Genomic DNA, 17,720 nt, shown 5'->3' on the forward strand with positions numbered 1-17,720 from the left:
CTAGATAATGTTAGCTATCTCTTAGCTATCTAGATAATGTTAGCTATCTCTTAGCTATCTAGATAATGTTAGCTATCTCTTAGCTATCTAGATAATGTTAGCTATCTCTTAGCTATCTAGATAATGTTAGCTATCTCTTAGCTATCTAGATAATGTTAGCTGGCTGGCTCGCTAGCTAACGTTACGTGTATGATCTTATTATTCGTATCTCAGAGCCATTTGCCTGGTTAGCTATAGCCTAATGTTAGCTAGCTAACATTGAACCTGGTTGGTTAGCTACCTAAAGATTCATGCAGGGTAGTAATGTCATGAGTTGGGATTATGGTTCATTGTTTACCTAGCTAGCTAGCTACATGTCTTAACAAAAGACTCTACTATGCAAGTAAACATTTTGGGTTTGTAAATTCTGTCTGGCTCCGATTTCAGGTTTAATGACATTTTAGGAGTAAATAGAAAGACTTGTTGAAACAAAGTTTCATTAAATTAAAGTAGATTTTCGGATTCCTTTCTCTGCATGTTGAACGAGTGGATTACTCAAATCGATGGCGCAACTAAACAGACTTTTTGGGATATAAAGAAGGATTTTTTCTAACAAAACAACACCATATTTTATAGCTGGGACCCTTTGGATGACAAATCAGAGGAAAGATTTTCAAAAAGTAAGTGAATATTTAATCGTTATTTGTGAATGAAAGCATATTTTGCAGTCCTCAAACAATATTCGCTGTAATAGCTACTGTAAATCAGCTCTCAGCCTATATAAGATACTTATATGTACATAAATGTTTAAAATCCATAATATTTCTGATTATTTATTTCAATTGTGTGCTGGCGGTACCCCTAGCCCTAAAAAGTTAATTATTTGTTTATTTCTTAACAAGAATTTAAGCTTTCAGACGATATAAGACTACATAAATGTTTAAAATCCATAATATTTATGATTATTTATTTTAATTGCGCGCCCTCCAGTTTCACCTGGGACCTCTAGCCCTAAGAAGTTATTAAAGAGATGGGTGGGGCTAAAGCTTAACATCTAGTGACTCCCAAACTTCAAAATATGCTTTACAGCCAAAGCTAGACAAGCAAGTTTATCGATAGCCTAGCATAGCATTTTGTCCAGCTAGCAGCAGGTAACTTGATCACGGAAATCAGAAAATCAATCAAATTAAATTGTTTACTTTTGATGAGCTTCGGATGTTTTCACTCACGAGACTCCCAGTTAGATAGCCAATGTTATTTTTTTCCAAAAATGTTGTTTTTGTATGTGAAATAGCTCCGTTTGTTCTTTACGTTTGGCTGAGAAATCGACCAGAAATTGCGGTCACGAAAACACCAAAAAATATTCCAAATTAGCTCCATAATATCGACAGAAACATGGCAAACGTTGTTTATAATCAATCTTCAAGGTGTTTTTCAAATATCTATTCGATAATATATCCACCGGGACAATTGTTTTTTCAGTAGGACCGATTGGAATAATGGATACCTCTGTATTTTACGCGAGAATCACTCTGAGAGCATCAGGTGACCACTTGCACATTGTAGCTGCTTACGGGTATTCTTCCACATAAATGCGTAAAACTACGTCACAATGCTGTAGACACCTTGGGTAATACGGAGAAAAAGTAATCTGGTTGATAGCCCGTTCACTGCTCCATAGGGATGCATTGGAACGCAGCGCTTTAAAAAGACGAGTCTCTTCTGGATTGGATTTTCTCAGGCTTTCGCCTGTAACATCAGTTCTGTTATACTCACAGACAATATATTTACAGTTTTGGAAACTTTAGAGTGTTTTCTATCCTAAGCTGTCAATGATATGCATATTCTATCATCTTGTCCTGACAAAACATCCCGTCACAAAAGGTAACAGGGCTTGAACGATGCTGAATGAGAAGAGCTCTCCAGTAGGTGTACCAAAACAATCAAAGGCCATTTTCTCAAAAATGAGTTTACAAGTTTGTCAACTTTCAAAGCATAATTATTTTCTCATTGTTCCTGTAGTGTATGATATATCACTTTGTAGCTCTGAGACTCTACTTTTATTTTATTTTATTTTTTGTAAAGAAAAACATTGAAAAAACATTTCAAATGTTGCTACATAAGAACATATCAGTCACATATTCACATATATTCACTTGCGTTTCACATATTTAAATGCTGTTTACTATACATGATGATTGTTTATGCAGCAGCGTCACATAAACAACCAGTGGGCCAAATCAGTGCATCGTATCGTGCCGAACCTAACCTATTGTCATCTGAGGATAATTTTAAGTGACGCCAGCCCAAGGCTACCTAGCCCCTGTGTCACTGGCACTCAGAGATGTAGCACTCCGCTGGCCACCACAGACCTGGTTCAAATACACTGAACAAAAAACAGAAATGTAACATGTAAAGTGTTGGTCTCATGTTTCATGAGCTGAAATAAAAGATCCCAGAAATGTTCCATAGGCACAAAAAGCTTATTTCTATCAGATGTTTGTTTACATCCCTGTTATCATTTCTCCTTTGCCAAGATTATCCATCCACCTGACAGCTGTGGCATATCAGGAAGCTAATTAAACAGCATGATCATTTCACAGGTGCACCTTGTGCTGGGGACAATCAAAGGCCACTCTAAACTGTGAAGCTTTGTCACACAACAGAATGCTACAGACGTCTCAAGTTTTGAGGGAGCGTGCAGTTGGCATGCTGACTGCAGGAATGTCCACCAGAGCTGTTGCCAGAGAATTTAATCTTCAATCTTCAATCTTCATCTTCAACTGCCAGAAGCTGCCTCCAACGTCAGTGGTTTGCTGATGTCAACGTTGTGAACAGAGTGCCCCATGGTGGCGGTGGGGTTATGGTATGGGCAGGCATAAGCTACGGACAACGAAAACGGTTGCTTTTTATCAAAGTTAATTTGAATGCAGAGAGAAACCGTGACAAGATCCTGATGCCCATTGTCGTCATCCACCACCATCACTTCATGCTACAAGTCCATGCTAGGTAAAGCTCCGCCTTATCTCAGTTCACTGGTCACGACGGCAACACCCATCCGTAGCACGCGCTCCAGCAGGTGTATCTCACTGATCATCCCTAAAGCCAACACCTCATTTGGCCGCCTTTCGTTCCAGTTCTCTGCTGCCTGTGACTGGAACGAACTGCAAAAATCTCTGAAGCTGGAGACTTTTATCTCCCTCACCAACTTCAAACATCAGCTATCTGAGCAGCTAACCGATCGCTGCAGCTGTACATAGTCTATTGGTAAATAGCCCACCTACCTCATCCCCATACTGTTTATATTTATTTACTTTTCTGCTCTCTTAGCATTGTTCAGGGGCAGAACAACATATTTTTTAACTTGTCAGCTCAGGGATTCGATCCAGCAACCTTTGGCTACTGGCCCAACTTCTTCTATCCACTGGGCTACCTGCTGCCTGTATTTTCTTCTCGTCTCCTTACAGATCAGGGCCTTGTGATTTTATTTCAATTGACTGATTTTCTTATATAAACTGTAACTTAGTAAAGTCTTTGAAATTGTTGCATGTTGTGTTTATATTTCTGGTAATTTATTTAGTTTTTTAAATACGTTTTATTAAGCCTACATTACAAGTCAGATGGGCAATATTTTTTCCAGTGGTTTCATTGGCTCAACCAAGCGCAGAATAACAAATACAATTTAAACCCGGGTCTGAGAGCGCCACAGTGACTTCTCTCACAGCATCCATCATGAATTCTCCACGTTCTGCCGTGGCGGGAGCCTGGTTCCATCTCATTCTGGCCTCTACCGAGAGTCTCCAACGAACGGATGTTCCCCATTTTTCAGGGCCGACGAAAAGAGAAAGAGAGCATGTGACTCGACTTCCTCTTTAGGATGTTAACAAGGCAACATCTTAACTCCTCCTCATTTAATGGATAGGTGGAACAGTGCAGAAGAAGAACCTTCCCCTCGGTTCTCTTCTTCTAGTCAAGAAGAACCTTCCCCTCGGTTCTCCCCTCGGTTCTCTTCTTCTAGTCAAGAAGAGCCTTCCCCTCGGTTCTCTTCTTCTAGTCAAGAAGAGCCTTCCCCTCGGTTCTCTTCTTCTAGTCAAGAAGAGCCTTCCCCTCGGTTCTCTTCTTCTAGTCAAGAAGAGCCTTCCCCTCGGTTCTCTTCTTCTAGTCAAGAAGAGCCTTCCCCTCGGTTCTCTTCTTCTAGTCAAGAAGAGCCTTCCCCTCGGTTCTCTTCTTCTAGTCAAGAAGAGCCTTCCCCTCGGTTCTCTTCTTCTAGTCAAGAAGAGCCTTCCCCTCGGTTCTCTTCTTCTAGTCAAGAAGAGCCTTCCCCTCGGTTCTCTTCTTCTAGTCAAGAAGAGCCTTCCCCTCGGTTCTCTTCTTCTAGTCAAGAAGAACCTTCCCCTCGGTTCTCTTCTTCTAGTCAAGAAGAACCTTCCCCTCGGTTCTCTTCTTCTAGTCAAGAAGAACCTTCCCCTCGGTTCTCTTCTTCTAGTCAAGAAGAACCTTCCCCTCGGTTCTCTTCTTCTAGTCAAGAAGAGCCTTCCCCTCGGTTCTCTTCTTCTAGTCAAGAAGAGCGTTCCCCTCGGTTCTCTTCTTCTAGTCAAGAAGAGCCTTCCCCTCGGTTCTCTTCTTCTAGTCAAGAAGAACCTTCCCCTCGGTTCTCTTCTTCTAGTCAAGAAGAGCCTTCCCCTCGGTTCTCTTCTTCTAGTCAAGAAGAACCTTCCCCTCGGTTCTCTTCTTCTAGTCAAGAAGAGCCTTCCCCTCGGTTCTCTTCTTCTAGTCAAGAAGAGCCTTCCCCTCGGTTCTCTTCTTCTAGTCAAGAAGAGCCTTCCCCTCGGTTCTCTTCTTCTAGTCAAGAAGAGCCTTCCCCTCGGTTCTCTTCTTCTTGTCAAAACCTGTATGTAGTTTCAGGTGTTTCTGTTACGTCTGTCTACGTTGGGTCTCAATCAAACTAATAATTAGATAGACACGCGACTAATGTTTAGAGGTTAGATCGTCATATCCTGCCATTTGACACGCTTCAGAGGCTGACAAATGACGATGCTCGATCAATTAATGTTTAACATCAACATTTAATGTCTTAATTGGGTGATTTGAAGTGAAGTTGGAAGTTGTTGAGCCTTTACGTTTTTGGATCATACATAATGCTTGTGGGGTATTACACCTCACATTCAGACTCTGCAATACTATGTACATTATATACCTGTTTTACCTGTGTATAATGTACACACAATACTGTGTACATTATATACCTGTTTTACCTGTGTATAATGTACACACAATACTGTGTACATTATATACCTGTTATACCTGTGTTATACCTGTGTATAATGTACACACAATACTGTGTACATTATATACCTGTTATACCTGTGTTATACCTGTGTATAATGTACACACAATACTGTGTACATTATATACCTGTTATACCTGTGTTATACCTGTGTATAATGTACACACAATACTGTGTACATTATATACCTGTTATACCTGTGTATAATGTACACACAATACTGTGTACATTATATACCTGTTATACCTGTGTATAATGTACATTATATAAATCTATATATCTATATATATCTATGGAAAAGCTTTTATAATGCTTCTACTGCTTAAAATGAAACTCCAGGAAATTCAGGCAGATGATTCATGTTCCTCCCCAGCTATCGGCTTCAAGCCAAATCTGTTCATTAATAACAACTAGTGAGCTTTTTCCCCATATGGACCCATATAGCCACATAAATACCAGCTAAATCATTCGCTATTTCCCTCAGGGCTTCAATTTACATGTAATATTACGGTACACCCAGAGAAAACAGAGATGTTCCCTGTTTGGCCCAACATTGCTGCATGAAGATTCCATTCGGGTGTAGCATGGGTTCCCAGGTTTGGCTTACACTGTGAAAGCCTGCTACCGCAGAGCTGTTCAGTGCAGTTACACTGTAGCTGGTGCAGAGTACAGTGCATTCAGAAAGTATTCAGACCCCTTGACCTTTTCCCCAGTTTGTTACATTACAGCCTTATTGTAAAATTGTCATGTTTTGTCATATATTGTCTTGTCCTTGTGCTTTCCCTTCTGTTCGTTTCCCCCTGCTGGTCTTATTAGGTTCGTTCCCTTTTTCTATCCCTCTCTCTCCCCCTCCCTCTCTCTCTTCTCTCTATCGTTCCGTTCCTGCTCCCAGCTGTTCCTCATTCTCCTAACTCACTCATTTACTCTTTTCACACCTGTCCCCTATTTTGCCCTCTGATTAGAGTCCCTATTTCTCCCCTTGTTTTCCGCTTCTGTCCTTGTCGGATCCTTGTATGATGTTGGCTGTTCTGTGTCCTTGTCTCGCCCTGTCGTGTTTTGTCTCCTTCAGATGCTGCGTGTGAGCAGGTGTCTAAGTCTGCTACGGTCGGTGCCTTCCCGAAGCAACCTGCAGTCAATGGTCGAGTCTCCAGTCTGTCCTCGTTACTATGAGTGGATTTAAGTTTTTTCCTGTTTTGTTTTCTACTTGATTTTTCCAGGATTATTACTTTTGTCATATACTGGAATAAAGACTCTGTTTTCGTTAAGTCGCTTTTGGGTCCTCATTCACCAGCATAACAGAAGGATCCGACCAAGAATGGACCCAGCGACTATTGGATTCTCGTAACACTGCCGTCGAGATCCAGGGAGCTATGCTCGGCAGACACGAGCAGGAATTGTCTGCTGCTCGTCATGCCGTTGAGACCCTGGCCGCTCAGGTTTCCGACCTCTCAGGACAGTTTCAGAGTCTTCGTCTCGTGCCACCAGCTACTTCCTGGTCTTCCGAGTCTCCGGAACCTAGGGTTAATAACCCACCATGTTATTCTGGGCAGCCCACTGAGTGCCGTTCCTTTCTCACCCAGTGTGATATTGTGTTCTCTCTCCAACCCAACACATACTCTAGAGAGAGAGCTCGGATTGCTTACGTCATTTCACTCCTTACTGGTCGGGCTCGAGAGTGGGGCACAGCTATCTGGGAGGCAAGGGCTGAGTGTTCTAACAATTATCTGAACTTTAAAGAGGAGATGATACGGGTTTTTGATCGTTCAGTTTTTGGTAGGGAGGCTTCTAGGGCCTTGGCTTCCCTATGTCAAGGTGATCGATCCATAACGGACTACTCTATAGAGTTTCGCACTCTTGCTGCCTCTAGTGACTGGAACGAGCCGGCGTTGCTCGCTCGTTTTCTGGAGGGACTCCACGCTAAGGTTAAGGATGAGATTCTCTCCCGGGAGGTTCCTTCCAGCGTGGACTCTTTGATTGCACTCGCCATCCGCATAGAACGACGGGTAGATCTTCGTCACCGAGCTCGTGGAAGAGAGCTCGCGTTAACGGTGTTCCCCCTCTCCGCATCGCAACCATCTCCTCCCTCCGGCTCAGAGACTGAGCCCATGCAGCTGGGAGGTATTCGCATCTCGACTAAGGAGAGGGAACGGAGGATCACCAACCGCCTTTGCCTCTATTGCGGTTCTGCTGGACATTTTGTCAATTCATGTCCAGTAAAGCCAGAGCTCATCAGTAAGCGGAGGGCTACTGGTGAGCGCTACTACTCAGGTCTCTCCATCAAGATCCTGTACTACCTTGTCGGTCCATCTACGCTGGACCGGTTCGGCTGCTTCATGCAGTGCCTTGATAGACTCTGGGGCTGAGGGTTGTTTTATGGACGAAGCATGGGCTCGGAAACATGACATTCCTCTCAGACAGTTAGGGAAGCCCACGCCCATGTTCGCCTTAGATGGTAGTCTTCTCCCCAGTATCAGATATGAGACACTACCTTTAACCCTCACAGTATCTGGTAACCACAGTGAGACCATTTCCTTTTTGATTTTTCGTTCACCTTTTACACCTGTTGTTTTGGGTCATCCCTGGCTAGTATGTCATAATCCTTCTATTAATTGGTCTAGTAATTCTATCCTATCCTGGAACGTTTCTTGTCATGTGAAGTGTTTAATGTCTGCTATCCCTCCTGTTTCTTCTGTCCCCTCTTCTCAGGAGGAACCTGGTGATTTGACAGGAGTGCCGGAGGAATATCATGATCTGCGCACGGTCTTCAGTCGGTCCAGAGCCAACTCCCTTCCTCCTCACCGGTCGTATGATTGTAGTATTGATCTCCTTCCGGGGACCACTCCCCCTCGGGGTAGACTATACTCTCTCCGGCTCCCGAACGTAAGGCTCTCGAGGATTATTTGTCTGTTTCTCTTGACGCCGGCACCGTAGTGCCTTCTTCCTCTCCTGCCGGAGCGGGGTTTTGTTTTGTTAAGAAGAAGGACGGTACTCTGCGCCCCTGCGTGGATTATCGAGGGCTGAATGACATAACGGTTAAGAATCGTTATCCGCTTCCCCTTATGTCATCAGCCTTCGAGATTCTGCAGGGAGCCAGGTTCTTTACTAAGTTGGACCTTCGTAATGCTTACCATCTCGTGCGCATCAGAGAGGGGGACGAGTGGAAAACGGCGTTTAACACTCCGTTAGGGCATTTTGAGTACCGGGTTCTGCCGTTTGGTCTCGCTAATGCTCCAGCTGTTTTTCAGGCATTAGTTAATGATGTACTGAGAGACATGCTGAACATCTTTGTTTTTGTCTACCTTGACGATATCCTGATTTTTTCACCGTCACTCGAGATTCATGTTCAGCACGTTCGACGTGTACTCCAACGCCTTTTAGAGAATTGTCTCTACGTGAAGGCTGAGAAGTGCGCCTTTCATGTCTCCTCTGTCACATTTCTCGGTTCTGTTATTTCCGCTGAAGGCATTCAGATGGATCCCGCTAAGGTCCAGGCTGTCAGTGATTGGCCCGTTCCAAGGTCACGTGTCGAGTTGCAGCGCTTTCTAGGTTTCGCTAATTTCTATCGGCGTTTCATTCGTAATTTCGGTCAAGTTGCTGCCCCTCTCACAGCTCTTACTTCTGTCAAGACGTGCTTTAAGTGGTCCGGTTCCGCCCAGGGAGCTTTTGATCTCCTCAAGAAGCGTTTTACGTCCGCTCCTATCCTCGTTACTCCTGACGTCACTAAACAATTCATTGTCGAGGTTGACGCTTCAGAGGTGGGCGTGGGAGCCATTCTATCCCAGCGCTTCCAGTCTGACGATAAGGTCCATCCTTGCGCTTATTTTTCTCATCGCCTGTCGCCATCGGAACGCAACTATGATGTGGGTAACCGCGAACTGCTCGCCATCCGCTTAGCCCTAGGCGAATGGCGACAGTGGTTGGAGGGGGCGACCGTTCCTTTTGTCGTTTGGACTGACCATAAGAACCTTGAGTACATCCGACTTAATGCACGTCAAGCTCGTTGGGCGTTGTTTTTCGCTCGTTTCGAGTTTGTGATTTCTTATCGCCCGGGTAATAAGAACACCAAGCCTGATGCCTTATCCCGTCTCTTTAGTTCTTCTGTGGCTTCTACCGATCCCGAGGGGATTCTGCCTTATGGGCGTGTTGTCGGGTTGACTGTCTGGGGAATTGAGAGACAGGTTAAGCAAGCACTCACTCACACTGCGTCGCCGCGCGCTTGTCCTAGTAACCTTCTTTTCGTTCCTGTTTCTACTCGTCTGGCTGTTCTTCAGTGGGCTCACTCTGCCAAGTTAGCTGGCCATCCCGGCATTCGAGGTACACTTGCTTCTATTTGCCAGCGGTTTTGGTGGCCTACTCAGGAGCGTGACACGCGCCGTTTCGTGGCTGCTTGTTCGGACTGCGCGCAGACTAAGTCAGGTAACTCTCCTCCTGCCGGTCGTCTCAGACCGCTTCCCATTCCTTCTCGACCATGGTCTCACATCGCCTTAGACTTCATTACCGGTCTGCCTTCGTCTGCGGGGAAGACTGTGATTCTTACGGTGGTCGATAGGTTCTCTAAGGCGGCACATTTCATTCCCCTCGCTAAGCTTCCTTCCGCTAAGGAGACGGCACAAATCATCATTGAGAATGTGTTCAGAATTCATGGCCTCCCGTTAGACGCCGTTTCAGACAGAGGTCCGCAATTCACGTCACAGTTTTGGAGGGAGTTCTGTCGTTTGATTGGTGCTTCCGTCAGTCTCTCTTCCGGTTTTCATCCCCAGTCTAACGGTCAAGCAGAAAGGGCCAATCAGACGATTGGTCGCATATTACGCAGCCTTTCTTTTAGAAACCCTGCGTCTTGGGCAGAACAGCTCCCCTGGGCAGAATACGCTCACAACTCACTTCCTTCGTCTGCTACCGGGCTATCTCCATTTCAGAGTAGTCTGGGTTACCAGCCTCCTCTGTTCTCGTCCCAGCTCGCCGAGTCCAGCGTTCCCTCCGCTCAGGCGTTTGTCCAACGTTGTGAGCGCACCTGGAGGAGGGTGAGGTCTGCACTTTGCCGTTACAGGGCGCAGACTGTGAGAGCCGCCAATAAACATAGGATTAAGAGTCCTAGGTATTGTCGCGGCCAGAGAGTGTGGCTTTCCACTCGCAACCTTCCCCTTACGACAGCTTCTCGTAAGTTGACTCCGCGGTTCATGGGTCCGTTCCGTGTCTCCCAGGTCGTCAATCCTGTCGCTGTGCGACTGCTTCTTCCGCGACATCTTCGTCGCGTCCATCCTGTCTTCCATGTCTCCTGTGTCAAGCCCTTTCTTCGCGCCCCGTTCGTCTCCCCCCGTCCTTGTCGAGGGCGCACCTATTTACACGCGACTATTAGGTAGGTAGGATCATGGACATGCGTTCTCGGGGACGTGGTCACCAGTACTTAGTGGATTGGGAGGGTTACGGTCCTGAGGAGAGGAGTTGGGTTCCATCTCGGGACGTGCTGGACCGTTCGCTGATTGATGATTTCCTCCGTTGCCGCCAGGATTCCTCCTCGAGTGCGCCAGGAGGCGCTCGGTGAGTGGGGGGGTACTGTCATGTTTTGTCATATATTGTCTTGTCCTTGTGCTTTCCCGTCTGTTCGTTTCCCCCTGCTGGTCTTATTAGGTTCGTTCCCTTTTTCTATCCCTCTCTCTCCCCCTCCCTCTCTCTCTTCTCTCTATCGTTCCGTTCCTGCTCCCAGCTGTTCCTCATTCTCCTAACTCACTCATGTACTCTTTTCACACCTGTCCCCTATTTTGCCCTCTGATTAGAGTCCCTATTTCTCCCCTTGTTTTCCGCTTCTGTCCTTGTCGGATCCTTGTATGATGTTGGCTGTTCTTTGTCCTTGTCTCGCCCTGTCGTGTTTTGTCTCCTTCAGATGCTGCGTGTGAGCAGGTGTCTAAGTCTGCTACGGTCGGTGCCTTCCCGAAGCAACCTGCAGTCAATGGTCGAGTCTCCAGTCTGTCCTCGTTACTACGAGTGGATTTAAGTTTTTTCCTGTTTTGTTTTCTACTTGATTTTTCCAGGATTATTACTTTTGTCATATACTGGAATAAAGACTCTGTTTTCGTTAAGTCGCTTTTGGGTCCTCATTCACCAGCATAACAAAAATGGAAAACATTGTGTGTTGCATCGACACAATAACCAACATAATAACCCATGCAAATGTATGTATAAAGAAAACATGGAAATATCGCATTCACATAAATATTCAAACCATTTACTCAGTACTTTGTTGAAGCGGGTCTGAGAGTTTTTAGGTGCCTTTTGGCAAACTGATGTTTTTACTGCTGGCTGGGTTTGAGGCTAGTTAGAGGATGTTTTTACTGAGGGCTGGGTTGTAGGCTAGTTAGAGGATGTTTTTACTGCTGGCTGGGTTTGAGGCTAGTTAGAGGATGTTTTTACTGAGGGCTGGGTTTGAGGCTAGTTAGAGGATGTTTTTACTGAGGGCTGGGTTTGAGGTTAGTTAGAGGATGTTTTTACTGAGGGCTGGGTTTGAGGTTAGTTAGAGGATGTTTTTACTGAGGGCTGGGTTGTAGGCTAGTTAGAGGATGTTTTTACTGAGGGCTGGGTTTGAGGTTAGTTATTTATCCAGGTGTCTTAGACCCTATCTTTGTCCCAAATGGCACCCTATTCCCAAGAGTCCTATGGGAACTGGTCAGAACTATATAGGGAATAGGTTTTCATTTGGGACTCAGACTCTGTGCTTCTAGAGACTCATATCAGAAAATGTCATTGGCAGGAGACGATGTTGTGTGCCGAGAGGGCGTCCAATTGCAGTCTTCCGTCGGCGTGACCCTTCCATTCACAGTCTGTCTGATGTCAGTGGCGGGTCTCTTATACAGACTTTCCCTTTAGCAGTGTTAATCCAGACTGTTCCCTTTGGCAGTGTTAATCCAGACTGTCCCCTTTGGCAGTGTTAATCCAGACTGTTCCCTTTGGCAGTGTTAATCCAGACTGTCCCCTTTGGCAGTGTTAATCCAGGCGGTCCCCTTTGGCAGTGTTAATCCAGACTGTTCCCTTTGGCAGTGTTAATCCAGACTGTCCCCTTTGGCAGTGTTAATCCAGGCGGTCCCCTTTGGCAGTGTTAATCCAGACTGTCCCCTTTGGCAGTGTTAATCCAGACTGTTCCCTTTGGCAGTGTTAATCCAGACTGTTCCCTTTGGCAGTGTTAATCCAGACTGTCCCCTTTGGCAGTGTTAATCCAGACTGTCCCCTTTGGCAGTGTTAATCCAGACTGTCCCCTTTGGCAGTGTTAATCCAGGGATGTCCCCTTTGGCAGTGTTAATCCAGACTGTTCCCTTTGGCAGTGTTAATCCAGACTGTTCCCTTTGGCAGTGTTAATCAAGACTGTCCTCTTTGGCAGTGTTAATCCAGGGATGTCCCCTTTGGCAGTGTTAATCCAGGGATGTCCCCTTTGGCAGTGTTAATCCAGACTGTCCCCTTTGGCAGTGTTAATCCAGGCGGTCCCCTTTGGCAGTGTTAATCCAGACTGTCCCCTTTGGTAGTGTTAATCCAGACTGTCCCCTTTGGTAGTGTTAATCCAGACTGACCCCTTTGGCAGTGTTAATCCAGGCGGTCCCCTTTGGCAGTGTTAATCCAGACTGTCCCCTTTGGCAGTGTTAATCCAGGGATGTCCCCTTTGGCAGTGTTAATCCAGACTGTCCCCTTTGGCAGTGTTAATCTAGGGCTGTCCCCTTTGGCAGTGTTAATCCAGACTGTTCCCTTTGGCAGTGTTAATCCAGACTGTCCCCTTTGGCAGTGTTAATCCAGACTGTCCCCTTTGGCAGTGTTAATCCAGACTGTCCCCTTTGGCAGTGTTAATCCAGACTGTCCCCTTTGGCAGTGTTAATCCAGACTGTCCCATTTGGCAGTGTTAATTTAGGGCTGTCCCCTTTGGCAGTGTTAATCCAGACTGTCCCCTTTGGCAGTGTTAATCCAGACTGTCCCCTTTGGCAGTGTTAATCCAGACTGTCCCCTTTGGCAGTGTTAATCCAGACTGTCCCCTTTGGCAGTGTTAATCCAGACTGTTCCCTTTGGCAGTGTTAATCCAGGGATGTCCCCTTTGGCAGTGTTAATCCAGACTGTCCCCTTTGGCAGTGTTAATCCAGACTGTCCCCTTTGGCAGTGTTAATCCAGACTGTCCCCTTTGGCAGTGTTAATCCAGACTGTCCCCTTTGGCAGTGTTAATCTGGGCTGTCCCCTTTGGCAGTGTTAATCCAGACTGTTCCCTTTGGCAGTGTTAATCCAGGGATGTCCCCTTTGGCAGTGTTAATCCAGACTGTCCCCTTTGGCAGTGTTAATCCAGACTGTTCCCTTTGGCAGTGTTAATCCAGACTGTCCCCTTGTATCCCTGTGTGTGTTCTCCAGGCGAGGCCCAGTAAAGCCTGATGTGCTGTCAATCCAGTGGTCAGGGAGAAGATCCAACCGAAGGCTTCAAAGAAATAACAGTCTGTCTCCTAACAACCCACTACTCAGCCTGGTCAATTCAGGTACAATCACACACACACACACACACACACACACACACACACACACACACACACACACACACACACACACACACACACACACACACACACACACACACACACACACACACACACACACACACACACACACACACACACACACACACACACACACACACACACACACACACACACACACACACACACACACGCACACACACGCACACACACTGGTATACTGTAGGACCAACTGGTGACTCCGTCTGACTGCTATACTGTAGGACCAGCTGGGGACTCAATCTGACTGCTATACTGTAGGACCAGTTGGTGACTCAGTCTGACTGCTATACTGTAGGACCAGCTGGTGACTCAGTCTGACTGGTATACTGTAGGACCAGCTGGGGACTCAGTCTGACTGGTATACTGTAGGACCAGCTGGGGACTTAATCTGACTGCTATACTGTAGGACCAGCTGGTGACTCAGTCTGACTGGTATACTGTAGGACCAGCTGGGGACTCAGTCTGACTGCTATACTGTAGGACCAGCTGGTGACTCAGTCTGACTGCTATACTGTAGGACCAGCTGGTGACTCAGTCTGACTGCTATACGGTAGGACCAGCTGGTGACTCAGTCTGACTGCTATACTGTAGGACCAGCTGGTGACTCAGTCTGACAGGTATACTGTAGGACCAGCTGGGGACTCAGTCTGACTGCTATACTGCAGGACCAGCTGGTGACTCAGTCTGACTGCTATACTGTATGACCAGCTGGTGACTCAGTATACCTGTCAGACTGAGTGTCATTGGCCCAGAGAATTAGAGTACGCACACACACACACACACGCACACGCACAGGACCAGCTGGGGACGCTGCTATACTGTACACCAGCTGGCGGTGGTTCTATTTTAATCAGATTATATTCTTTGTTTAACATGCACGTTTTAGAACAGTTGTTTGAGAACACGCACGCACGCACGTCATTGAGGTCACGCACGCACGCACGCACGCACGCACGCACGCACGCACGCACACACACACACACACACACACACACACACACACACACACACACACACACACACACACACACACACACAGCCTAAGTAGCATTATTCTATTCTATCCGAGTTGAGTGACATCCGATTACCCCAGGTCAGGGGAAATGTGCCAATGCATTGTAGGTGTGTTCTGCTCCCACTGTGCCAGGTCTGTATGACGAGGACAACCAATGGATGACTCAGGTCAACAGACTCCAGAAGCTTATTGACCGGCTAGAGAAAAAGGTACATGGAAAATATAAAGCACCCTATTCCATCCACTCTCCTTGGTTTTATTCCCTAAATCTCCATATCTATATAACTCTCTCCATCTCTATATAACTCTCTCCATCTCCATCTCTATATAACTCTCTCCATCTCTATATAACTCTCTCCATCTCTATATAACTCTCTCCATCTCTATATAACTCTCTCCATCTCCATCTCTATATAACTCTCTCCATCTCTATATAACTCTCTCCATCTCTATATAACTCTCTCCATCTCTATATAACTCTCTCCATCTCTATATAACTCTCTCCATCTCTATATAACTCTCTCCATCTCTATATAACTCTCTCCATCTCTATATAACTCTCTCCATCTCCATATCTATATAACTCTCTCCATCTCTATATAACTCTCTCCATCTCCATCTCTATATAACTCTCTCCATCTCTATATAACTCTCTCCATCTCTATATAACTCTCTCCATCTCCATATACCTCTCTCCATCTCTATATAACTCTCTCCATCTCTATATAACTCTCTCCATCTCTATATAACTCTCTCCATCTCCATCTCTATATAACTCTCTCCATCTCTATATAACTCTCTCCATCTCCATCTCTATATAACTCTCTCCATATCTATATAACTCTCTCCATCTCTATATAACTCTCTCCATCTCTATATAACTCTCTCCATCTCTATATAACTCTCTCCATCTCTATATAACTCTCTCCATCTCTATATAACTCTCTCCATCTCTATATAACTCTCTCCATCTCTATATAACTCTCTCCATCTCCATCTCTATATAACTCTCTCCATATCTATATAACTCTCTCCATCTCTATATAACTCTCTCCATCTCTATATAACTCTCTCCATCTCCATCTCTATATAACTCTTTCCATCTCTATATAACTCTCTCCATCTCTATATAACTCTCTCCATCTCTATATAACTCTCTCCATCTCCGTCTCTATATAACTCTCTCCATCTCTATATAACTCTCTCCATCTCTATATAACTCTCTCCATCTCTATATAACTCTCTCCATCTCCATCTCTATATAACTCTCTCCATCTCCGTCTCTATATAACTCTCTCCATCTCTATATAACTCTCTCCATCTCTATATAACTCTCTCCATCTCCATCTCTATATAACTCTCTCCATCTCCATCTCTATATAACTCTCTCCATCTCTATATAACTATCTCCATCTCTATAGAACTCTCTCCATCTCTATATAACTCTCTCCATCTCTATATAACTCTTTCCATCTCTATATAACTCTCTCCATCTCTATATAACTCTTTCCATCTCTATATAACTCTCTCCATCTCTATATAACTCTCTCCATCTCTATATAACTCTCTCCATCTCCATCTCTATATAACTCTCTCCATCTCTATATAACTCTCTCCATCTCTATATAACTCTCTCCATCTCTATATAACTCTCTCCATCTCCATCTCTATATAACTCTTTCCATCTCTATATAACTCTCTCCATCTCTATATAACTCTTTCCATCTCTATATAACTCTCTCCATCTCTATATAACTCTCTCCATCTCTATATAACTCTCTCCATCTCTATATAACTCTCTCCATCTCTATATAACTCTCTCCATCTCCATCTCTATATAACTCTTTCCATCTCTATATAACTCTCTCCATCTCTATATAACTCTCTCCATCTCCATCTCTATATAACTCTCTCCATCTCTATATAACTCTCTCCATCTCTATATAACTCTCTCCATCTCTATATAACTCTCTCCATCTCTATATAACTCTCTCCATCTCTATATAACTCTCTCCATCTCTATATAACTCTCTCCATCTCCATCTCTATATAACTCTTTCCCATCTCTATATAACTCTCTCCATCTCTATATAACTCTCTCCATCTCTATATAACTCTCTCCATCTCTATATAACTCTCTCCATCTCTATATAACTCTCTCTCATCTCATCTCTATATAACTCTTTCCATCTCTATATAACTCTTTCCATCTCTATATAACTCTCTCCATCTCTATATAACTCTCTCCATCTCCATCTCTATATAACTCTCTCCATCTCCATCTCTATATAACTCTCTCCATCTCTATATAACTCTCTCCATCTCTATATAACTCTCTCCATATCTATATAACTCTCTCCATCTCTATATAACTCTCTCCATCTCTATATAACTCTCTCCATCTCCATCTCTCCATCTCCATCTCTATATAACTCTCTCCATCTCTATATAACTCTCTCCATCTCTATATAACTCTCTCCATCTCTATATAACTCTCTCCATCTCCATCTCTATATAACTCTCTCCATCTCTATATAACTCTCTCCATCTCCATCTCTATATAACTCTCTCCATCTCTATATAACTCTCTCCATCTCTATATAACTCTCTCCATCTCTATATAACTCTCTCCATCTCTATATAACTCTCTCCATCTCCATCTCTATATAACTCTCTCCATCTCCATCTCTATATAACTGTCATGTTTGTCATTTATTGTCATGTCTTGTCCCTGTGCTCCCCATGCTATTCGTTTCCCTCTGCTGGTCTTGTTTGGTTCTATCCCTCTCTCTCCCCCTCCCCCTTTCACTCTCTCGCTCTCTCTTCTCTCTGTCGTTCCGTTCCTGCTCCCAGCTGTTCCTATTCCCCTAATCATCATTGGTCTTCCCACACCTGTTCCCGGTCC

The 17,720-nt window shown here is 44.8% G+C and overlaps 1 protein-coding gene across 1 annotated transcript in view; it reads left to right on the forward strand.

Moving 5' to 3' along the window:
• necab1 (N-terminal EF-hand calcium binding protein 1) overlaps positions 1-17,720 on the forward strand; it is a 152,482-nt gene that overhangs the window by 79,696 nt on the left and 55,066 nt on the right. Inside the window, exons 7-8 of the mRNA XM_046327275.1 lie at positions 13,640-13,761; positions 14,948-15,024. Of these exons, the coding sequence (XP_046183231.1) occupies positions 13,640-13,761; positions 14,948-15,024 (199 nt within the window). The remainder of the gene's footprint in view (positions 1-13,639; positions 13,762-14,947; positions 15,025-17,720) is intronic.

Source organism: Oncorhynchus gorbuscha, linkage group LG24 (genome assembly GCF_021184085.1).
Source record: "Oncorhynchus gorbuscha isolate QuinsamMale2020 ecotype Even-year linkage group LG24, OgorEven_v1.0, whole genome shotgun sequence".
NCBI classification, from domain to species: Eukaryota; Metazoa; Chordata; class Actinopteri; order Salmoniformes; family Salmonidae; genus Oncorhynchus; species Oncorhynchus gorbuscha.